This window comes from Gasterosteus aculeatus, chromosome 20, assembly GCF_964276395.1.
Source record: "Gasterosteus aculeatus chromosome 20, fGasAcu3.hap1.1, whole genome shotgun sequence".
Lineage (NCBI taxonomy): Eukaryota > Metazoa > Chordata > Actinopteri > Perciformes > Gasterosteidae > Gasterosteus > Gasterosteus aculeatus.
The window spans coordinates 2,509,767-2,534,316 of record NC_135707.1 but is presented as its reverse complement, the minus strand read 5'-3'; the positions used below and the strand labels follow the sequence as shown (position 1 = coordinate 2,534,316).

At 45.1% G+C, this 24,550-nt stretch overlaps 1 protein-coding gene across 2 annotated transcripts in view; it reads right to left on the bottom strand.

Moving 5' to 3' along the window:
- grik3 (glutamate ionotropic receptor kainate type subunit 3) overlaps positions 1 to 24,550 on the bottom strand; it is a 73,027-nt gene that overhangs the window by 11,655 nt on the left and 36,822 nt on the right. Inside the window, exons 2-12 of one of the 2 annotated variants that reach the window (XM_078094485.1) lie at positions 22,245 to 22,418; positions 21,904 to 22,161; positions 21,635 to 21,816; positions 19,298 to 19,351; positions 16,595 to 16,765; positions 15,395 to 15,538; positions 13,615 to 13,722; positions 11,171 to 11,284; positions 8,239 to 8,442; positions 3,574 to 3,797; positions 808 to 926 (exon numbers count right to left, since the gene is read on the bottom strand). In XM_078094485.1, the coding sequence (XP_077950611.1) occupies positions 808 to 926; positions 3,574 to 3,797; positions 8,239 to 8,442; positions 11,171 to 11,284; positions 13,615 to 13,722; positions 15,395 to 15,538; positions 16,595 to 16,765; positions 19,298 to 19,351; positions 21,635 to 21,816; positions 21,904 to 22,161; positions 22,245 to 22,418 (1,752 nt within the window). The remainder of the gene's footprint in view (positions 1 to 807; positions 927 to 3,573; positions 3,798 to 8,238; positions 8,443 to 11,170; positions 11,285 to 13,614; positions 13,723 to 15,394; positions 15,539 to 16,594; positions 16,766 to 19,297; positions 19,352 to 21,634; positions 21,817 to 21,903; positions 22,162 to 22,244; positions 22,419 to 24,550) is intronic. The other variant, XM_078094486.1, reaches the window with a different exon arrangement.

Below are 24,550 nucleotides of genomic sequence, written 5' to 3'. Positions count from 1 at the left end.
TCGCAGCTCTGTGAGCCAAAAGTTTGATTCTGTCAGTTTATCTTCGGATCGCAGCGAAAAGCTTTTTATTCTTTTCGAAGACTAAAAAAGGCCAACGGATACGGATTAAAACACATTGTTCATTTTGAGTATGATTAAATCAATCATTTTTGTCTTTTTAATGGCCTTTTGACCTTTTATGACGGTTTCAGATTACCGCGAGTTGGAGGCGACACTCCCGTGACCAGGACCAAACGTTGATTCAGGATTCAATTTTGCAAACCGTTTGTCAGGAACACACACGAGGTCAAAGGGCAGAAGAGCAGAGCTGCCTGTCCAACGGGTGCAATGGCTTCAGAGAAAGCGGCGGTCGGCGCGTACGAAGCCCGCAGCGCGTAGCCACTTGTTGGACAGTTCAGCAGGAGACAGGAAACATCGGCCCAGCCGGCTGAAGCCTCGCTGACAGCTGGCATTAGTCAGGCATGTTCCTCAACTAACCCCCGTCGTGCCGACCCGGGGGAAAGGGGTCCTGAGCGGGGCTGGAAACAGCGTTGCGTCTTTTCCTGACAGTGTGTGTGTGTGTGTGTGTGTGACAAGTGGCTGGCGCCCACTCTAACCTCCTTAAACAGCAGCGAGGCGACAGCAGCCTCCCTTTGTTGTGCAACGCGCAGCTCCGCAGTTGTTCCCTGACAGGTAAATGTCTCATGGAACAGTCACGGAATGGAAATCGCGGAGCTTGTCAGTTGAAGAGGGAGGAGGAGGAGAGGAGGAAAAGCCGGTGTGACAGCATTGTTTCTGACAGGAAAGAGGACGCGAGCGCCACCAAACCTTGCTGCATCAAGGAGCCGACGCCGAACCAGAAGCTGTTCAGGAGGGTGAAGTTGTTCTCCACCACATCGGAGCCGGGGTTACAGGGATGGGCGTCGTACCATTCGTACGGGCTGAACCTGGGAAGGAGACAGCGAGTTGGGAAGCTTTTATTACTGTAAAAATGAAACAGCCGACTGGCGCACTCAACTCAACCCCAAGAGAGCAGCAGGAGTAAAGCCGGGTAATCAGGCATCATCACCCAGTGATGACAAGGTACTGACATTGAAAAGCTCTATGAAAGTGGGGGGAAGTGCAGAGTGTTGACCTCCTGTTTCCTGCAGGTTCGTCCTCTTAAGCAACAGCTTTCAAATGCAAAGAAGCCGTTTGATCTCACGTGATGTCCTGTGTGTCGCTTAACTTATCAAATGTCTGTCAAAACATTGAAAAAACGGGGGTCATGATTTGTCCTGTACTGTTAATTTATATTGCACACATTTCATTGAATTTAAGTTTTTCTTTTACAACCTGCTCAGTTTTGCACTTTTCCCCTTACCTCATGTCTGCCTTATTTTTATTTCATGTACATTTATGTAAATATTGTATTTTTGTTTTAATTTTAAAATTGGTTGGCTTTCCAGAAAAGGCAAGCACAAGAATTTCAATACAAAGGTCGTGTGTAATTGACAATAAAAACCTTTGAATCTTAACTCAAACCTATTTTCTTATTTGGTGCATGTTGTACGTATGTTGTGCGAAAGGTGACCAACAGCGGCTCAGAAATCACACTTGTGCAAAATGTCACGTCTGAGAATGTGAGGCATTATTAAGACTCTAAACCATAAAGCATCCACCTCTCCACATCTGTGCCATTTGGTTTGACGCCGGCTGCACACCTTTCATTGCACAGGCGCGTTCTGAGATAAAAGATTGTAAATGTCACTACGTTCCTCCTTTTTTTGAAAGAGGTAGTCACATAGTGACTCTGGGTAATCCCTTGGGTACAATTGGATCCCCCGCAGATAGAATCTCCCCAATATGTGGCACATCTGGAGGAAAGTGCTACTGAGAGATTAAAATATATTCATTTCTTTAAAAGCCGTCAGTGACAACACTGAAATCCACAATGTGTATCAAGCGTGCTGTTAGGATACTATTCTAAGATGTAATTGACTGCAATTTATATTTTTAAGAAATGGATACACTTTAATCTCAGAACATGCTGGAGGAAAATCTCCCAACATTTAAACACTCGTCTTTTAATCAGCCACTGAACACGACTGATTAAAAGCCTTTAAAATGCTGTTTTCTCTCCAGTATTTCTCATAGATTGATGAATTAATCTGAACTGATGGTCAATATGAGGCTGCTTTTACGCTTTTATGTTGACGTTCCTTATTTCTCTCATCTCAAAGTGTTTCGCAACAAAGGCGAGAAGGGTTTCTCCCTACCGTTCCCTTTAAGTCCTTCAACCTGACTTTGTTTGATTCGACGTCAGACGTTAAGCCTTACGTGATGGTGGAGAGGCTGAAAACCACACGTGAACCTTCACTCGTTGGGTGCGACTTCCACACAGCTCGTTCGATTGTCCCTGGTTGCTGGTTTCTAGTAAAGCTGCGGTAGAGCAGCGAACCGGCTTCACACCGAAGGACCCGACATAAACGTGGAAACGGACAAATAACAAAAGACAAATACTGCATGGGACGTAATGACCTTAAATGTTCATCCGCGTGAAATCTTATTTCATATTTCTGATGTTCCTCCAGGTGTACGGGTTAAACGAGAGAGACTATATATATGTTCGCTTTACTTCCTCCCAATAAATCATCCTTAGCTGTCAAATATAAGCTGGCTTACAGTTTATTTTTATTTTACACCCCATATGGACTAAACTGTGCCTTTGGAGGCCGACCTCGTAGCATCGTTGTCGTGGTGCAGCACAGCTTTTGAAAGCGTTTTTCCGCCTAATATTGTTGGTTTAGAAGGTCTTTTTTTATGCTCTCACGATTTAAAGGGATACGGCAGCTTTTTCCGCTTTCTAGGCCGGCCCTCCGAAAAGAGTGACGCAACGATTTAAGATGATTTTGTGCTTTATGCGAAGCCGCTACCAGAATTTAAGGGACGAGGACTGAAGAGTGCAGCTGTTTGCTCTCGAGACCCAGAATGCCTTTCAGCTCCCGCTTTTGTAGAACTTCCTCGAGTATCGTTTTTTTGCACGAGGAGCAGCAGGAAATACTCACAATGGTACTTACAGGATATTCATCGTTTTCATAAAAAAAAAAAAAACTTTCAGCCAATCAACAGAACAGAACAGAAGTTATTACTGCCGGGAATTTCACTTTCTTGTGAGAACGCTAAAGATAAACTATAAATAGCTTCCACTGATTTTCCATCAGGTGTGTCTTTATTTGTTCCTTTGTGCTGCTGAACATGATCACAACGGTATCATTTAATTTGTGCTTCGGCAAGTATGTCTTTGTTTAAAGCCATCATTTTAAAGCGCCTCACCAAAGCGAACACCACAGGAAACGTGAAATTGGGCAATAAATTACACGTTGCGACTCCACTGAAGGTTTTTTATTTATATTCCTCCCCCTCCCAGTCCATGCAGACATAACTGCCCTTGATCACTACCCAGCATCCAGCACCGTATGATCACTGGCTGGTTCACTCGAATCTCCGCCTGCGACGGGGTGTCGCAGTAAATCACCGCGTCCGCGGAGAGACCTGCAGGGGAAACGCGTGAAGGACGGATTGGGACGCGCGGCGCGCAACTCACGCGCTCACCTGGCAATGACAAAGAGGACGCAGCTGACGCCCAGGTAGGCCAGGAGGATGTAGACCCAGATGTCCGGCGTCATGGGGTTCAGGAAGGAGAAGAAGCCGTTGTTGGTGGTGTTGGGTTTGCGGTACAGGATGCTGATGCCCATGTTCATGAAAGGCTTGGAGAAGTCAATGACTTTTTCACGCATGTAGGTTATGGTGAGAGGCGCCACGGCCAAGTCCGCTCTCTGTGGCAGAAAGACATACGACGTTAGTAAGGGAAAATCGGATTTGCTTCTTAATATTGGCAAGCTTTTCCTTCTTTAAGACATGATTTCAAATGACTGCTGAACCTGTGACCTTTCCTCTAGTCCCAGCATGCTAGCATTGTTAGCATGCAAACACTAAGCTGTGTCCGAGCACTGCATCACCGGGCCCCTGTGGACTCCTCCCCACGCATGTCATTCCGACTAGAAATCATCTACTGGGAGAATACACATTCTCAGAGGGCTGTGTGCCGTTTGAAGTTTGGAGAGCGTGAACGTGGTGGCCTCCTCCGTGAGGCGAACAATACGAACGTGAGACTCCTGTCTCGTTGCCTTTCACATCGCTCCAATGTTCCCTTAACAACATATAGCATTATGCAATATTACACGGCTGAGCGTGACAAATAAGTCGCCGACACTATTATACGCGTATGACTGCATATTCAGAAGGTTGCCGGTTAAATCTGCGGCCTGCAACCTGGCTGGACAGGAGGTTAATGAAACCAGCTGCTCGGTTCACGCTCCGATGCCTTTTTGCTCCAAGAAACGGCACAACTCACAAAGGGAGGCTTTCTTTTCTCTCTACACGCTGAGCGCGGAGAGAGGAGAACGGGGCTCGTTCACCGCCCACCACACAGCCTTTTTACCAAACAACCGGAGATTTCATCTTGGTTTTGGGTCCAGAAGACCATAATAATGGAGCCATGGTGCTGAATAACGGAGCCATGTTCTGCATTCTAGTGATGTGTTGCACTCGATGTCATCTCATTTGTTTTTTTAACTCCTTTAAAAAATACTTTTTCTTGACACGAGCTTAACTTTTCCCATCCGCCGCGTGGCCCCGTGGGTTGTGCGCTCCTGCGGTCAGCCCCGTGGAAGCTAAACACGCGGCGGCCTCTGAGGAGAAGCAACGATGGGGAAAAACGACGCCTCCCCGCAGCGCGTCTGCTGTCCCTCTTAAACTATTCAAATTTGTGCATTCCCATACTGGTGCCTCTGTTCTCTGCTGCCAACGGCAGCTTTGAACCAACCCGTCATTCAGCTGGAAGATCAACCGGCGTGCGATTCCAAACATCCCCGCGGTGTGCTAATATACATGCCGCATGTCCTTGTTCTACTTTCCGCCTAGGCACACAAACTGGGCACAATTAAGATTACCTGATAGGGCCCTGCTGCGTGCCACATGGCTCTGTGTAATCTGGCCTTGCAGACGGTGGGCTTAGTGCTGTTCTCCCTGCGGACCTCCTCACCTGATGACGAAAGTAGCACTTGCGCGATGCAGGCCCCTCCGAGCCATCGACCGCTCACTAAACATACAGCACCTGAGCCTTATTACACGCAGCTCTTATTCTGGTTTTCTTCTACTCAATTGATAAAACAGCAGAGGACGTTTGTGCATTTGTTGCAGTGCCAAAGACACAGTAATTACATTCTGCTTCCAACCAAAGCTTTTTATCTCTCAGCAAACATTTGCACACTGCGCTATAGAGTCTGTATATGTATATGACAGCTTGCAATCACAATGCTGATGTAATGATTGTATAGCACTTTCATATGGGGATACTGTGCTTCATCCTCTCTTTATTTTTAACATTTAGAGCACAAGAGCAGCTTAGCTTCAGTCACAATGTGGTGCAGTTTTAGAAAACCACCTTGCTGAACTATGCATTGGACACTACGTTTAACGGAGCTGCCGCAATGCGGAGGAAATATAAGAAGTTGTGATTTGAAGGGAAACTCACAGCGATGAATTGATGCACAACACTCTTCTGAGCATAACGGTGTAGATACGCCTCTTATGTAATGCCTTCTGGTATCATACCACACAAAGGGCCAACAATGAAGCCTATGCAACGCAATCGCGCTACCGTTAGCATTCATGGCGTGCTGGCCTGGAACTGTGATTTACTTCGGGGGCCCTTGTCAGACGGGACGGACATGTTTGCTGTAGAAGCACTTGAACTTTTGCCCTTTGCAGCTGCCGGTCAGATCCTCCCACCACCATGTCGTCCCGTCGTCTCGGATCGGAAATGAAAACAGCACTTGTGCATTCTCTCGCGGTCGCATGCTTTCCTCCGTTACCAACCAAAAAAAGGATGTACTGTAGGCTGGCTACAACCTTGCAGTGTATCCGCGGAGGGGAAACAGGAATTGGCGCGATGGAAAACAAATGATGTGCTAAGCACGCTATTAACATTTGCATCACAGCGTGATTAAAGTGATCATCTATTATGACTAAATTAAGTTTAACAAGGCCTGTTGCATCACTTAGCACCTTCCAAACAACGCCCTTTGGCACCGCAGTTAGTGACTACACTGAGGAGCACGAAAGCTGCACGTTACACTAGTTAAACATGGAGATAATGGTATTATAGCTTTAGAATAATTGTTGGGAAGCAGCTGTGGGTTGTCAGTTTGGACGTAAAGATTTTGAGGAATTTTTGGCGTGAGTGATACTGGAAACAAAATGGCTGATACTTTTAAAAGAACTCAGCTGAGATCCCTCGTGAACTGGAACACGTCCAATCTGCCTGTAGAACAATAAGTGCTAGAAAGGGTTTTAACAGATTAATAGAAAGTAGTTCTGAATGCAAATTGAACAGATAAAAGCCTGCCGTTCTTTTACTTTTCCCTTCTTTATCTCTGAACACAACGGGATGTTATTCATGCGTAAAATATCTTTTTTGTAAATATCATCTTACATACAGCAGCTATTGTTAGTTACAAAAAGTATCAGCTCAGTGACGGCAATGCGGTCGCTTGAGGAATCTGAAGCCACATTGGTCTCTGATATCATTCCAGGGTCAGATCTCTCGGGCTTGAGTCAAAGTTTGTGTTTTTTTTATGTCCGTCTATGTCACGGATCAGCTTGTCCATAGCGACGGGTAAGAAAAGCACCAGACCGCAAGATGGTTCCCACTAAAAATCCACAAAGCAGCCTTCATGCACCCTTGGCCATGCGATAAGAAGCAGTAAAAGCAATAAATAGCAGTATAGATCTAATCTTCACTTCTGCGGCCGTTCACGAAGCAATAAACCTCCAAAAAAGGTAAAATATAGAAGACTCCTCTCTAAAATCTCACTTAAATACCATTCGTATCTGTATGTTTCTACTGTTTGATTACTACCAAAAGCAAATAGAGGAAATTAATGGTATGAGTCTAGAACATCTCAGTCATCCCCAAATGCTATATCTTCATAAAACACATGGAAACCATATGTCAAAAACGACAACAGCAAATAGCAAAAATAGGTTGTTTTTATTGTGCTGTAAGATAATTAAGACCTACACAATTTCCCTTTTTACCAAGCAAAGCCTACAGAGAGCGTATGTTCTGTTTAACGCACGGGTCATGCATCTCTGCATCTCGCCAGGAGCTCTCTGCCTTTAGTAATCCATTTGTTTCCCTCAAGGTTATTGTTATTAACATGGATCTGGCAAAAAGCTCGGAGGGGAGAAATAAAGTGCTGCAGTGGGAGCTCACCTTTCCCAACCCTTTCAGCACCAAGCCATTGACTCCTGCCATACGATTCCCTGCACTAAATGCCACTTAAGCTATTACAACTTTTCAGCTGAGTACAGCGCTGACCCGCCGGGGCTGAGGACAAAGGGAGAGCACTGACAGGGACACTTATGAAATGCCACCATCTCTTCAGCGTCACGGCCGCCGAGGCTCTGAGTTGGACAAAGACGGCCCGAGATGCGGGATGATGGCGCGCGCACGCGCGTCCTGACTGCATCCGCAGGGTTGCATGCTCGTCGTGGGTCTCTGGCTTCTGCGGCTGAAGGAAGCGGTTCGCCTCAATGAATGACATCAACACACTTGTAACTTTTAGGCAACCTTGACATAATTGTGCCATAAATGTAACTGACAGCTTTGCAGGCTCTTCTTGACTTGTATTCAATCATAACTATATCACTGCCCACGTAGAGGACACAACCTTCAACGCGGTTCAATGGCATGCTTTTGTAAGTTTGCGTCATGATGTAAAACAATTTTTACGGCGTGTGAAGCCGCATCATTTTAGCGATGCAGCACATTGTGGGGGAACAGTTTGACCTTTTGGGAAATACACTAACTAGCTTTCTTGGACTTGGAATAGAAGATTTACACCCCTCCCATGTATACGTACAATACATATGTAGCTGACGCCGGAAATCGATAAGCTTAGCTGAGCATAAAAACAGGAAACATGCGTCTGGCCGCCTCTAAAAAACCCGACCAAAGCTCACTGGTTAACACAATACACGTTTAGTCATCTGTTCGATATGCCGGAGGATTCCTCGGCTGAGAAAGCGCAACTTCGTGGAGTTGACAGGCAACGGCTAAGCCCGCAACTTGCCCAGAAAGCAAACGGGAATATTCCACAAGGCGCTTCTTTAAGGAAACATGTGCAGCGGACAACAGGAGGTGCAACTTACGTGCTCTATGAGTTCCCTGATCATCCCGTTCCACTGGCCCTTCTCGTCTTGGGAGCCGTATCTCCCGTCGGGCACCAGGCGGATCTCGTACGTGAAGCCCAGGACGTTCGCCAGCTCTCTGAGCAGGTCGACGCAGAACCCTTCGAACCGGTCGTTCCCAACCAACGCCTTGTCAGACTTCTTAAGCATGACGTATGGCTCCTCCTGCAGAGACCCCAAAGATCAAATGAAAAGCAACGCCGAGGTCAGCGCTTTCAATTTGTTTCAGCGCGTGCACTTAATTGGGGCAAAGTGATCCGAGCTGCTGAGTTGCCGTTGCCTTTAACAGGCGGTGACAGCGGATCGGGGGCTGAGAGCGCGGGTGCAGCGGCTGTTTAAAATATGAAAAATGGCCGAGGTTTGTGGCACTGAGAAGAAAGGAGAACCAGGCTAATTAAAGTCTGTTTCTTGCTTACCTGAATGCAACGCGCATTCAAATAACGTTCATGCTATCAATGTGCCCGCGGCGTTGAGCTGGCTCGACCCGACCTCTCCAGCGTCCAGGTCGCTTCGTTTTACGGTCAGGTGGCTGACACTCTTTTACTGGCTGTAATATCATGCCTGGTTGCTCGTAATTTGGGCCGTATAAAAGCTTGATTAGGAACAGAATGCCGCAGTGAAATGGAACATGCCCACGACGTCGCCTTCGTCAATTGACACCAATCTCCAGGGGAGAGCAGCAGAGACGCCGCCTGCAGTGACAATGACTGGCACAGAATGGCTCATAAATGATTTCCTTTATTAGTGCCTGTTACCCGGCCTGAGAAACTTGCAGAACATGTTGGTCCATGTGCAAGGCCTGTAACACAATTTACTGCCTCAGATACATATTTTACAAAGTGAGGTCAGTAATTTATTCTCTGGTGAAGGTGACCAACAACAACCTCACTAAGTGAAAATAAAAATATCCAGTAACAAAATGTATTTTTGCTCATGGAATGTTTTTGAATGGGTTGGAGGTGATGAGGGTGGAGCTAAAACAGCATGTGGACAAAGATTGCAGTGTTCGTTGAGCTTGAATAAATAATAAGTTATACATGCTACGTGGAAAAGCATTGACGGAGCAAATACTCGTCCAAAAACTTTGCTCAAGTTGTCCAATTGAGTTGATCAAAAAGTTTGCATGTCAAGGGAAAAAGTCATTACCATCTGTTTCTAGCCTTCCAAACGTTGCTATTCCCCAAGGTTTGGACTCAAATCAAAGTGTTTATACCAGTTGTGCCATCACAGTCGCAGCATGGGCGGCGTGCATAGCAGAACGAGGAGGGAGGTGGGCTCGCACGGAGACATTACAGGCAATGGAGTGCAAACAATTAATGTAAGAGGAAAAACACATTAAGTGCCTTAATCTCTTGGAGAAAGTTATCATTATAAAGCTGTCAGACGTCTTGTTCATGCATCACTTGAATCAGTTTGATGCAATGTCATTACATCGGCGGGAGATTGATATTAAAGTTGAAACTCTCTTCAGCAATTTCAGAGTACACAACAAAATAGAACGTGACAGAAATAATCAAATGCGTGAAAATGATCTAACATTTGAGGCTGTGGCTCCCAAACTTTTTGTCTGTCAAGCCCCCCTGTGATGATACAGGAACATTGAACATGAAATTTTTGTATCGGATTATGTTTACAGGATCATGCTGGGGGGGTTTGTCTATTTAGTGGGCTTCATACTGTCTCCCGCTAGCATTTTAAGACGGTGTCCCGTTGTTGTGTTGGACACATTTTCTGATTTGCGCTTTACAGCAGTCACAAATCTGTCCATCACGACACATTATTTATGCACCTTGTTGATCTCATATTTTCTCCATCTGTCTCACCAGGGGGCCGAGAGAATCTCCACTACTCGTTTGTAGGTGTATTTGTCATCATTTGTTGTGTCCCCGTTTGTGTGTGAACCACTGATTTAAAATAACTGGAAATCGAACTGAAACAAATCTACACTAACACGACTTTAACAGCAACTCAAATCACCCAAAACTGCCATGAATATTGTTCAATTTGTCCTCTTTGAGACAGAATTCAAACGGATGGCACCTGACGGGTTAATTCTGTGCTGCCAGGACCTCACTGGTCACAATAGCAACCGTATGTTCCAATAGAAGCATCATCAGGGTGTCTATTGTTGCAGCTTGAAATGGTGCATTAGGGAGCGACGAGGTCAAGTACACACAACCACTGATCAAAAGAATAGATCTTTAATTATTGCCTTCAGAATGGTTCATTCTGGGGTTTCTTTGTTTTTTGTGTGCTGCAGAGCTCATTTAACACGCTCACAATGTTACTCTAAAACCTCGTCTGAATCGCTGATAATTGAGGTTCCTGTTACTAAACCTGTAAAGCCTCCCATTCTTGCACAGCGTACTTATTCAGCTTATAATCATGGACGCAGATCCAACATTGTCATTTTAAGTTAAATTTTTCAGAACAATGAACCGGTGGTTTTAGATAAAAGCAGATTTCTCATTATGGATTATTTTATCAGCTGTAGCTAGCGAGCTAATTAACCCCAAGGTAACTACATTTGTTGGTTGAAGGCACGGTCTGAATTCTTTTCTTTATTTTTAAACACTGAGAGACTCTGTGCCTTTTCAGGTATTTTCTGGTTGAAATTAGATTTTAAATTCATATCTTAGTTTTCATTAGTTTGTAATCACCTGAAACTAGGAGCCATCTTTTCGTTAAGTTCGAATGAGCCATTCGTGTCTGCATGAAAAGTGGTTCCTTTGCGCGTCGGTGTCACCTGAAGGCCGTTGATGGGGATTCAGTTGGTTGGAACCTGCAACCGCAGCGCTAGATACCGACTAGTCCTTCAATATACACAACGCGGCCCAAAAACGAAAAACCAAGGAGACGAAAACAGCAGCACATGTTTTACCCAAAGACCTACCAGGATGGTGGTGATGACGAGGGAGCGGTTAGCCAGGGAGTCGGTGATGTTCATCCCCTTTCGCTTCGGCACGTCCGTGATGTTAAGACCTCCGGACACACTCCACTTCCCCACCTGCGGAAGATGAAAAGCACGTAGCCGAGCGTTCTGTGTGCTGTCCGCTGTGCTGTGACCCCAGAAGACTCGCTCTCCGACCCGGCCTCTCACATTAGCGCCAGGCTGAACGCATCATATGATTGGCTGGCTCGCCTTTGAATCGCCGAGCCGGGGGTCGAGGTTTGAAACCAGGAGGCATTAAGGTGAAGATGTCTTGAAGGAAATAAAGCATGATGGGCGAATCAAATAAGTCTGAACCATTTGATGATGCAATGATTTGTTACTTTGGAACGGTTTCTGACAGGGTGTAAAAAAGTGCACGTAAAAGAAGAAATGAAGGGCTTAACAATTGGTTTAGCAGAGAATTGTCAAAAGTAGCAAATACTGCAAAAAGGTTGCAGTTCATTTGACATACGCGTAATAGCTACGTTGGACCAACGTGGTATTCTCGCGCTTTCTCCCCAAAATCGTGACAATACTACGGTTTATTTTGGCCCATTCATTTACATGCAACTACGTCACTAGAAACTAATGAACGGAAAGTCTTCTACATTCTCTGATAGAAGATTATGAAAATATAACACATACGTCTCGCTAGAAATGCCATCAAAATGCATACTAATGCTTTCTTAAAATATTGTGTTTTTCACAGATAATAGACCGACAGTCTGCTATTTTCTTTTTTGTTAGCTGAGGGAAAGTGGATAGTCACGTGACCTAGTTGCAAATCAAACATTGCATTGTGAGGATCCCGCGTTGGTCCATAACGTAGCTGTTACACGTTTTTGCCGTGAGACTGCGTTGCGTTTGAATGAAGGTGAGGCACGGGGTCGGATGTTGGATAACGCTCTAAAAGTGGTTTTGCTCCCCGGTCTCAGTGAGATAAGCCAAGAGATTTGAAGAAATGAAGGGATTTATACATGCGAGACGCCCTCGGGCAAAAAATCTCTGCACATTGTCGGGACGCACTGAGGAACATATCGTTAGCACAAAGAGTCCCGTGGCTGTCGCTAACAATCTTTGTTTGCAAGTCGAGCCCTCCACTAAACTCTCCTCCAATCCCGCCTCGTGGTTTTATTACTACAGACACGGCTTTATTATACATTCACTGGGGTTTGTGCTCGAGGTGGAACCATTTAAAGTTATGCCCCCCCCCCCACAGACAAAGAACAGCCACAAAAACGTCTGCTAATGTCCTCCTTGCCTGATCCAGAGAGAGCTGGAATTAGGCCTGAAAAGCACATTAGTTACAGCTTGTCACACAACCAAAGAGGACTCCAGGGGGAAGATTCAAAAACATATCTGAGTGCTTTTGGCTTTGGGAAATTTGGTTTCACTTTAATTACTTTTAGCTGCATCCATTTAAAACACAATTAGCCAAATATTTGATTTGAAAGTTATTTACTCATGCAACCACTCGGAGAGCATTGCATTTATTTCACCTTCCTCAGCATACTGGATTTGAGTGTCTGAGAAACTGTTCATAATTCCGGCTGGAGCTCAAACTAGGGCTAATATTCAATTACAATGGATTAGTCGGGAAAAAAAAAGTCCACATCTTAACTGGTTCCAACGGTTAAAGCCGATTCCACGGATATACAAGAGAGAAGAAATCCTCGGCGCGCTGCGGGATCAACGCTGACACGCGGGATTTGTCACAGGCACAATGAGAAGATGTTAATATGGCATCAAATACTTGTGCGCCACGTCTGTGCTTTAACTTAATCGACCGCACACAGGACACGATGGCGGTGAAATAGAGAAGAAGAATCATTTCAAAGCAGCACTTTTTCTTTTTGCCCTACCCTTGAACATAAGGGTTGGACGCTGGAAAGCTGCTGCTTTACAGAGTGGAGCCTTTGGGGAGTACTTGAGGAAGTCATAATGGAACTTATTCCTTTTTGATGTATTCATAATGTATAAAAGCCCTCTAGAAGAGAAACGCTGTTATAGTCCAGGGGGTACTTTGCCTTCCAGTGTAATAAAATAAGTTCTACATTACCAACCTTTTAGTTCATTTTCTTCTAAAACATGTTTATACAGCTCATTACCACCAAACAGCATTTTGGGCATCACCTCAAATTATCATCAAGAGAGGCGGCAATTAACAGCCTAATGTTTACCCTAATCCAATTTGCTTTATGATCCACTAACTTGTGCTTTTGTTGAAACAGCCAATTTGCTTCCTTGTTAGGAGGTAAATGATATATTCAAATTTGCATTATTCCTTCCGCATCAAAAGGAAAATCTGAGCGGTATCCGTGAGATGAGTAATCCATTAAATTCTTGTTTCTCGCTGTCAAACTGAATGTGGTGAAACACGTCGCTACCGAGAGACTGAAATATACCTTTTCAAGCCCCTCCTCCTTTAAACTGATGATGTCCAGGTCGAAGTCTGTACGTAGGCCACTCGTCTTGTTGAACGACAGCCTCCCCGTCAAACCATCCCAGTGGGACTGAAAGACAATTCATTTACACATTTATACTTATTCACACATTCACATTACTGCGCCTCCCGTAATGCAACTCACTCATAGCCACCCGTTCTTCTCAAAGCTGTGCTAATGAAGATGAGGGCATCCTGGCTTCTTGCATGTACCAGATTTATACTTATATACATACATGTATATGTGTAAGTGGGAGGAATTCGGTTTAAAATGGCATGCCAGGATGTATTTTCCAGCTAACTCATTCACTTTGTCTCTTGTGATCTTTGTGCATGAACTGCTCTTTAGTTGTGTGGCAGTGCCACTTTCATTCAGTTCCGGTCTGTGATGCAGGCACCGGATGCCTCAAACCACTATTGATACAAAAGAGTAACCGATCCTTGTGTGCCAAGTGTGCTTTACGTTTATTTTTTACATCATATTATTCTCCAAAGTGTCACAATCCTACAGCCTGTAGCTCTCCCTTGTCTTTGTTGGTAGCTGTCGCGAGAGGATCGAAGCTTCAAGGAGAAATTTGCGTCACTCTCTGCTTCCAAACGCCCCCCCGTTACCTCGCTCCATCTGGCCTATTGCCACCGAGGTGGGTGGCATGTTCAAACAGCTCTAATTCAGAGAGTGACATAAATGCCTCGGCCACGTCCCGTCCGGAGGGCCGAGTCGACCTTCAGAACACGTCAGACGCCCGTCGAGCGTAAATCAGCCCTGAGTGTCTTTCTATTTTACAACCAAACCATACAGTGTATTTCTTACATTGACGATGTAAGTATGAGCCACAGCGGCTTGTTTGGATCGCTAATGCTCAAATGTTTGGTTGTGCATTGTAATGGAAGAGGCCTTTGCCACACTGTGCTTGCAGGAATTGCTGCTAAAACTGTTGTTCAAAAGGAACACAACCATTATTGAGAGTATTTTCACGCCAGCTCAACAAGGATCATCACTAAAAAAAATGCAACAAAGACCTGGCCTGTGCAGGACACGGCCTTTGGAAGAAGCCACGGGTACTGAACATAAGTTGTCAGCCATTTTGCTAATGATAAGTGGAAGTGGAAAGAGGTTTGGCTGTGCTCTTTTTCATGGACAGCCCCCCCATCGCCATCATTCTGATTGCTCTGTGGGTATATGCAAATTTATTGGAGAGTTACCACGGATGAGAGATCCTGGTTAGAGGGCAAAGACTGAGAAATACAGTAGATCCAGGAGGTTAATGCGTTAATTTTGAGGAGAAAAACAAATGGAATTCATACTGTTCATAAACCACACCCAGGATAAATAAAAATACAAATGATTTTCTTGTTTGAACAAACCAAGACACAAATAGTAGCATCTCTGCACCCTTAATCTTCCATTTTGTGTATTCTGAGGCACTGTCAGACTCTCGTATTAGATTAAATAACAGCCAACTACACTGGTTGTGCTTTCAAAAGGTTACTGTACGTGCATTTCTGGAAAAGAGGTTATGAATACGAGGGATTTGTGCAGCTGACAACAACACTGCTTTGATGTGTCTATCAAGGCATGGTCTGCTTCGTGTGTGTGGAGAGCATTGATTTTCTGGGTAAATATCCAAAGACTCAAATGACTGCACAGTCCAACAATCCACCGCCATTCTTATTTACTCCCCTCAATCAGCAGGATCAAACATACGTAATCAAATAACCACCGGACAAATATGTCTCTTCACCTCTTTGATGAAGCTCATGAAGCGCCCTCCGAATCTCCAGGGTTTGTGGCGGTGGCACTGCAGCGAGTTGACCGTCATCTGCGGGGCGTGCTGGTAGGAGACGGACACGATGTGGACCGCGTCGTAGGTCAGAGCCGCATCTGTCTGGAATAAGGGGTGAACATTAATTCAGCTGATGCCTGCGGGAAGACGTACGTTATGGTTCGGTCACCATCGTACCAATGTGGAAACCGTTATAAAGGTCCTGCGTGTTCAAACTACTTATTGTCAGCACAACTGTAGCTATCACATCTGTAACAGCCTGAGTCCTCCAGCAGAGGATCCTGTTGTTAACGGTCCGAGTTCGTCAGGGGCCCGATGCCTTCCATAAAGATCTGTTAATTACATTTTTGCAGAACTATTTGTACCATATTCACGTCCCGGCTCGTCCCAAACGGGCTGTAGCGGGTTTTAATATCTGGACGCTGTGGCCGTTGGAGTCGGCCAGAGTCCCAATCGTTTTACTAGAAACATACTGAGACAATGGTGAATTATCCATTACAAACCGTCCATTTGAAAGTGATTGGCTGTAAAGGGACGCACCTGTTCTGGAACAATGCGAAGGGAGAATGCCGTAATTGGTGCATAAGGGCTTAATGGATGTGCTCCACGGCTCTATATCCCCCCATCTGTGCTGTTCAAAGCGTCAAGATAAACCAGTGGATACGTGCTATCCTCGCCAATATCTCACCCTGCTATCAACAAGCCAGAGCAAACCAGGAATCCGTTGAACCGTTCTCACTTTTATAGCTCATTTTTGGATAGATTATCTGTAAATGTCTGTATGAGGCTAAACCTCCTATAACTTGTATGGTGCAGTTTTCAGGACAATAGTTGATTATTTAGGATTGGAATCAGAGTGGTTCCAATAGTCACACCACTTTTTTTTAATACAAAATGATTTGAAATATGCGTCCACACCAGTCAACATTGAGTCAAACTGTAGCTGAGCCTTTTCCTCTGTTCTTGTGCTTCATACATACATCAGAAAATTGACCTAACAGTAGTTGCTGAGCTGAAACTGTTTTTTCCTGGTACGTCTTAAGGTTAAAACCATTTTCTACCGCCGGCAAACGCCACAATCGATAGTTAAGGCCCCCGGATGGATTGACGAGGTGGTGCCTTTGTATTGACTTTCAACGCAAAAGTAATAAAACATACCGTCATGACCCCCTCCAGCAGGCCCGAGTCGGGTTTCGGTGGAATCTGCCTCTCCATGGACCATTTCTCCACGATGGAGGCCACCTGGGGGTTGTCCACGTTGAGGATGCGGAAGCCGGTCATGTTGACGCCACAGAAGCGATACGGCTCCAGGTCGATGGCCATCAGGTCCTTTTGGGAGAGACAACACGCGGGGCGGATTCTCGTTTAGTCTGCCTTGCATTGCTTTCTCCTCACATGGAGGAGAGAATGACGCAGCTGCTGATCAAAGAGATGCTATATTAAGACCAAATGGGAAGAGGAAGAGAAACGCAGTGGTTTTCAATGTCAAATCAGGAGATTTAAGCTGGGCGTCCGTGCAATAAATGCGATATAAACAGACTCTGGTGGCGGAGTCGCTTTCCTGCCGGCGAACCCTTTTACAGTTGATAAATTGTTACTGTTTTTTGAGCCTACTTGATAATGAATTACGCCGCGCAAACCGCACGCTTGTGATTGATTTCGTCTTCCTTAATCATATCCGTGCGGGGAAATCTTTATAGCTGCAAATTCCTTATTTGGGAGGCATTTTGTTGTTTGTAGCCCAGACATTAAAGAACAAGAATGAAAAAGAAACACCAATTCCGTTGGCTCGCATTAATAATTCAACACTTGCGTTCCCCTGGCATCTTCCCTCAGCAATTCAATTTGAGCCGCTGTGTAATTTCTGGTGCAGCCGCTGTAGCCCGAGTGTGAAGTCACATGTTGACACGCGTCATGCCGGAATAAGCGCCGGGGGGGCTCGGAAAAGACATTTGGATGGACGTAGATATTTCATTAGCACCCTGTGGGGCTGGAGCCGGGGGGGGGGGGCGCGTTGGACACTTACGGAGGAACGGTCGCCGCCGGCCTTTGAGACATTTCTCTCCTCCTTTGTGTTTCTTTGGTTGGCAGCAGATCAAAGTGAACCAGTGTTGTTGCGTGTGACGTTAAAAAGTAGATCAGGTTACAAGTTTCCTCCGTGTTTGAAGCTAAGAATACAAACTAACCGGGACAGGACGCTTTGTTCAAATATCATTTCTCTTTTGTGACATCTTCGTTTCTATTAGGGCGTTTTAGGATGTCTGAAAAGTGAGTTGTTTCAATTATAAGTTCACTTTTTTTTTTTTTGCATTGCTGCTTTCTACGCACATCTATAAACACAAAATCCACATCTTCCTACAGCAGCTTTACACAAGAACCTTTACTCGCACAGCGTTATGCGTAACAAAGTTCTCAGCTTCAGGTTCTCAAAGATAGCGATGACAGACTCATTTTAGAGGACAAGGAAGTTATTACCCCCCCCTGCACGCTCTAATAAGTCGGCATTTCCCTTCCCCGGGAAGATAAAACACAGACAGCAGTGGATTCCAGGGAGAGGAAATTGTATTGCCAAGTGTACTACACAAGTATTCATCATTTTGGATCAAATCAAGCCGCCAGGTATTATCTCCTTAATGGTGCGTCTATCAATGTGACAGCCGATTGCAGCCTCAGATTGATGGCACAGAGCGATTCCAGAGGATACCCTGTGAAAAAAATAAAATAAAAAGAATCTAAGCAAATCCTCTTGTAGGTATTCTCCCCTTCCACCTGTTTGAGAAACGCATGAACCAATATAATGGCACTGAAAGCAGCTTTTTGAATCCCCTCCTTCCAGCAATAGGCGCGCGATGCGAACGCCACGTACGGCAGAACAATGGCGTGGCCACGCTGTCAAGTGTGAAAGATGACACATGTGATGCCCGGACCTTTGTGTCATGTCACATTATCGCAGCAGACCGGAGAGGTCCGGGGAGACATGGGGGGAAACATTGATGATAACAGAGAATGAAAGGAACAGCACAGATCACGCTGGTATTCATTCCCATTCAGTCTGTTTGTCTCCAGAGAGGCGGAGTCCCAGTGGCGAGCGCCGACGGCTCCCTGCCGGCTCTGCTCGTATTAGTCAGACGGGAGATTCGTATTTTTATCAGAGTGAGAACGTAAAATACTGATGAAATAGTGACATACGCAGGTCCCCGTAAAATACATCTGTTAATGAAAAATAAACCATGTTACAGCCTGAACCATCTGACATTTTAGAGCAAAAAGCTGTTGAGATATATTATATATATATAATATATCAATATTCCCACTCAGAACCGAGCTAAAATTAATCCAAAACCAAATCCAAAGATCAAACAGTCTTCAAAAATGAAGGATGATGCACTTCAGGTTAGTTTTTGTTGATTCAACTTTAAAATGTTGATTATTTTGGAGGCCTGTGGTGCTAATGAGGATATGTATTACATAGTAAACAAAACCTTTCACCTTCACTACCCTTCATTGACATTCATGGGGTGGACAACTGTGATGATCGTAAAGTGAGATCTGCAAAAAGGCAACATAATTCATTTGTTCATGACGGTAGAGGATTAATTGTTGTTAATTTGTAACGTTGTAACGAAGCCACATTCAGTTGAGTCTCATGCTGTTGAATTTGTCTGACTTCACAATAAGAAGAAGGGCAGAGTTTCCGACACACTGAAGACTCCATTATGCCTCCAGCTTGTCAAGCAAAACTGATACTATGGACTTGATCCAAACCCCTTTGGCAATTAGCCACTATTCATCAAAAACCTGCGGTGGGTGGGGGCGAGAAAAAACAAGACTCTATTTGAATTAACAAGCACAGTACGTTACCAGAGTGGTGAAGATGTAGTGGTAATACTCCGTCATCATCCCCATCGTCTGGGCCTGAAAGGACACAGAGACAAAGAGCGGGAAGGTGAAATGAACAGAGACAGGACGGAGAAAATGGTCACTTGGTCCCGTCAGGTCATTTTAGAATCAACAGCACGCAAGAGAAGATACTAAAGAGATGTGCAAAAGAGGAGCGTATTGACGAACACCGCTGATCATTCTGTGGACAACCTGCTGTTGGTGCTTGTCGGGGTTTCTGCACCATATGACGTCCTCAGAGGCTCTCGGTGCTTTTCTATGCATTGAAGCGGTTTGCAGGGGCTCGGGGGCCACGTGGCGTTATTCCAGCGGAGAAGAGGAGCTTGAATCAAAAGAGCTCACTAATCTTTGCCTCACATCCGAATGCTCCATCATTGCCACTTGTTTCACTCAATCTACATTCAAAGGCCTCACATTCCCATGGCGGCTGTTCTGCCTATTTAATTGTACCATCTGTCGGGGGGGGGGGGGTGGGGGGAGCCAAGGGTATATAAATAAGATGCTGTACTTATGTTGAGGCAAAGTCACTTCTCTTCTATCGACATCCAGCCAAATACGTCACTTTGAAACTTTGTGCAAGAGTTTTCTTTATTTCCATATTTACCCCGTCAGGGTGAAAAAAGAACCCAGAAGTGTTACGAATCAGCACATGACGAATGAAACATTATTCAAACTCTCCTTTTTATCTGCCGCACCAGCCGTGTCAGATTACACATCATTTTAGTCGGTCCTTTGGACGCTGCTTATTGTCTTGGATGAGATCGACCTTTTTGTAACGCTGCCAGAAAACGTTATTTTACGGTAGTTTAGTAGCCGGTACATTTTGTCACTGCTGCCTGCAAATCAAAACCACGATAATATCCACACTTTCCTTACGTGAGAACATTGTTTTACATGAGTCACATGTGCTACAATAATACTCGCAGCCGGGTTTACCAGATAGAATGTAATTAGATCTATTTTAGTTTGTATCTGTGTTATAGACACGTTTTTTAGACTCTAAATATCCATTTTCTTTTATACCAAGAAACATTTATCTGTCTTGGTCCTTTCGGTTTGTAAAGACCATGTTTTTTTTCTCTCACTAAATCGCTGAAAAGAAAGTAAAAATATACCTCAGCTGTAGCCCAAATATATATTAAATCCATCCATCCATCCATTGTCAAGCCGCTTATCCTGCACACAGGGTCGCGGGGGGGCTGGAGTCCATCCCAGCCAACTTCGGGCGATAGACAGGGTACACCCTGGATTGGTCGCCAGCCAATCGCAGGGCTACACAGAGACATACAACCATTCACACTCACATTCACACATCTACGGGCAATTTAAAGTCCCCAATTAACCTGATCCCCAGAGCATGTCTTTGGACTGTGGGAGGAAGCCGGAGAACCCGGAGAGAACCCACGCAGACACGGGGAGAACATGCAGACTCCACACAGAAAGGCCACTGGGCGGAATCAAACCCAGGACCTTCTTGCTGTGAGGCGACAGTGCTAACCACCACGCCACCGTGCCGCCCAATATATATTAAATAAAAAATATAAAATAGACAAGCAATATTGCGACTTTGCAACTCATGCTTGATTTTTACAAATTAAATCCGCACAAAGCGTTTCTTTAAGGTATCCCAGCAAAGTACAATGAATGTAGAGGCCTCCTATATGTCTATAATCTATAATGTAGATTAAAAAAAAGATTTCAAAGATCACCAATGGTCGATATCTCACCGGATATGGACAAAAAAAACAATCAAACTCATAACCAATCACCTGTTACCTGTATTTAAAAGCTTGAGCATACAGCGTTGTGACAACGTGGTCCTCAACTGCAACTGTCAGGAGCATTTTTGCCTCTAAACCTTCTCTCACTTCTTCTCTCAAGAGGTCACTGATTCCTCGGTGGAGATGAGCAGAGCGGCCACGAGCGAATACACGTCAACTCACATCTCAGTGACTCCGGAGGACCGGGTTATTTAAATAGCAGGGCAGCAGATGATGCATCTGGTAAATGTGTTAACAGAGGCTGACAGCACAGTGAATAGGGGGTGGGGGGAGGCTGTGGGAGCTGTATTGGGCTTTGTGGAGGGGCACAAGTGGAAGACTAGTACCTCCACACCAGAGTATCGCTGATTATTGACCCACAAACCTTCTGCTGCTACTCCCTCACCGGCGCTCGCCAAGTCAAAGCCTCCATGTTTCCATCCTCAACACATCTGGATCTACTCAACGCTAAAGAACCAATCGTTGTCCGGCAGATCCGACATCGGCGACGGGGGCCGATCGGCGGTCTCCCACCCACCTGCTTGAGAATCTGTGCCGCCATTTGGTGACTGCAGTCGAAAATGATGCGAAACTCGCGGCTCCTCTTCATTTCTTTGAGCAGCGGTCTGGTGTCCTGCGTGTCCAGAGGGAGCTGACGGATCTTTAGCCGTATGTTGTACCTGGACGGGGCCATTATCAGCTCCTGCAGTCTTATCAGACCTGGAGGAGAGAGACACGGCACCGATGAAGACGATTATCGAGGATAAGGTCACGTGACATATTAGTATAATATAATAGTCTGCACACCTGTGCTGTCGTCGTATACTACTGTGGCTGTTTTCCATTTGAGATACTGCACCAGGTCCAGGATGGCGTAGCTCAGCGAAGAGTAATCCGGGTACAAATTGGCATAAAAGCTGTCTCGGTTGTCCATGGGGTGATGTTTCCACCGCACCTGCACGTGCGGCACTTCCAGCGCGTTGCAGATGGACTGCACGGCGTTGGAGGACGAACTGTGCGAGGGCCCGAATATCGCGACCACACCCAAAGACAGCTGGTCGCACGCTGGAGAGGAGCGAGAGAAGACCGTCTGGGAACAAACAATCACGGTTAACAAACCATCAATGAACGCGGAACAGGCCACTCACCTTTCCTCGATGCCTCGAAACTGTCGTAGATGTTGATCCTCTGTATGTCGTACGTTAACGTCGTGTTCGGCAACAGAGTCCTGTTTCTGTTAATGTTGTTGACGGCGAATTTAAAGGCGAGCTCTTCCGCGCTAACGAGCGAAACGGGTCCGTCGGTTTGTTCAAAAATCCCACCTGAAAAGAAAAGAGGCCGAGAGAGTGAAGACCGCGGAACCCAGTCTCAGAACACAATAACGGCAAAAGGAAAAACACAGACACAAGTCCAGGCCGGCCCCAAATGGATAGAAATATTTAGAGGCGTTTGCACTCAGACGAGCAGCGAGCAGCGCTCATAACTCACGGTATTAAATTTGCTCAGCAAACACAGAGCGACCCTCTCGAATGCTGAAAAACCAATATCAGCTTTGAAGTCTAAAGCCATAATGGATCTAGGGAGTGTATGTATATATATATTGTGTGTGTCTGCCTGGTCCATCAGGGCAGGATATCCAGGGCTCTTGTCCCTCCATTAAAATGTCCTTTTATTTCACAGGAATACCACATGGCAGGAGCAGATCGCTGGACGTGAGCACTCTTCTTTTATACAAAAATTCAAAGGAAAGTATTTTTCAGATGAGCCGGACTTTTCCATAAAACATGTCAATGTGAACATCAAAGTGCTGCGCTGCGTCCTTCGGTGTGGAGAAAAACATCTGTTTTCAATAGTTGGACAGATGGATGGAATTTTAATGATAAAGAGGATGTATAAAAAATATGTAAATGTAACATTACATTCAGGTCAGTGGAACTCCACCAATATTATACCAACCACTTTATGGATTATTGGTTGTATAACCCTACTGCCTATTGTAGCCCTGTTTTTAACTAGGTAAAGCATGTGTTTCAGCTGGATCCACTAACATCATATTGACCTGTTAGGATTCTAAACAGCTTGTTTTTAAGTGGCCCGGCCCGGGCTACTGGTGACTCCTGCTATGGACCCATCCCAAGATGTCTCTTGTCATGGAGTTGCTTCCATTAAACAAAACATACCAAAAGCGTCGGGACATGTGAATCAGTGTGTGTGTGTGTGTGGTTCACTCGTGCGTTATTGTGTATGTGCATCATTTCTGTTCTATTTCAACGCCGCTTACTCTTAAAGCATTTTCTTAGGCAATCTTTCACTGTCATGTCAACACTTAAAAAGTTCCAACATGTGTGTGTAATTGGAAAAGTACCAAACACCGAGTGCTGTCAAACGTAAGACGACAAAGTCCCTCCGTGGCTCCGCTGCAGCCTTTGAGGAGACAGTTTAGACAGCTTTTTAAAAGATGCCCGTAGGAACAGCAGCTTATGGAGTCTGTGGTTCCTCCACCTCCGCTCTCATCAAAACATGCATCTGAATAACAGAGAAAACGTCTCAGCCACCTTCCATCAAGTGCATATTGTTACAGAGACGCCCGTCTGCTAAACTGGTTTCCCTGCATGCAGATCACAACATTTTCCAACCTTGACTCACAGTAGCAGATATCTTAAGGTTTACTTCTGGTGTGCTGATTCAATCAATATTTAGAACCTTTAGATATCCAACAAACAACTAAAGCAGCTTGATTGTAACACTCGTAACAATGTTCAATAAGAAGAAATACCGCTGTGATCAATTCATTTTGGATTAAAAACTTTAAGTACATCCGACAGGAATATTGAGATCCTCACGTCCAGTCGGATGGTTAAAGTACTTCTTGAAATAATATTCAACATTTTTTGAATTAGGGACACTCCCAAACAGTTACTGGATTTATATGCACACCATTATTATATATCAAACAGCACAGAAAGAAAAATCAATAGAAAAGAATTTAATTTAATTAGGCCTAATGGGATTTAAAGAGCACCCAGTGATTTATTTCATTTGAGTCTTTTGCTGTATTATTTGTGCTCTAGAACACACACATGCAGACTGCCAAGCTGGTAGCATTTCACCAATCCGAGAGACCACCAGGTGACGGATAAATAGCACCTGTGACCCCCCCCCCCCCTCCCCCCCTCCCCCAGCCCCTCCCTCCCTGACTCACACGTCTCACCTTTACTATTCATGACTCTTAAGTCTCGCCGGGTCGCGGGGGGACGTGAGGCATAAAAAACGCCCGGCGGAATGCGTCGCATTAAAATAAATGAATCCTTCCATTTCACGGGGAAATCTCATTAGAGTACATTAAGTAATTGCTGGAGTATATAGTAATTTGACTGTTAAGAGGATGAAATGCGCATTGCTCGGATGCACTTAAACAAATTCAATAAACAGGGGGGGACCTGCTCGTCGGGAG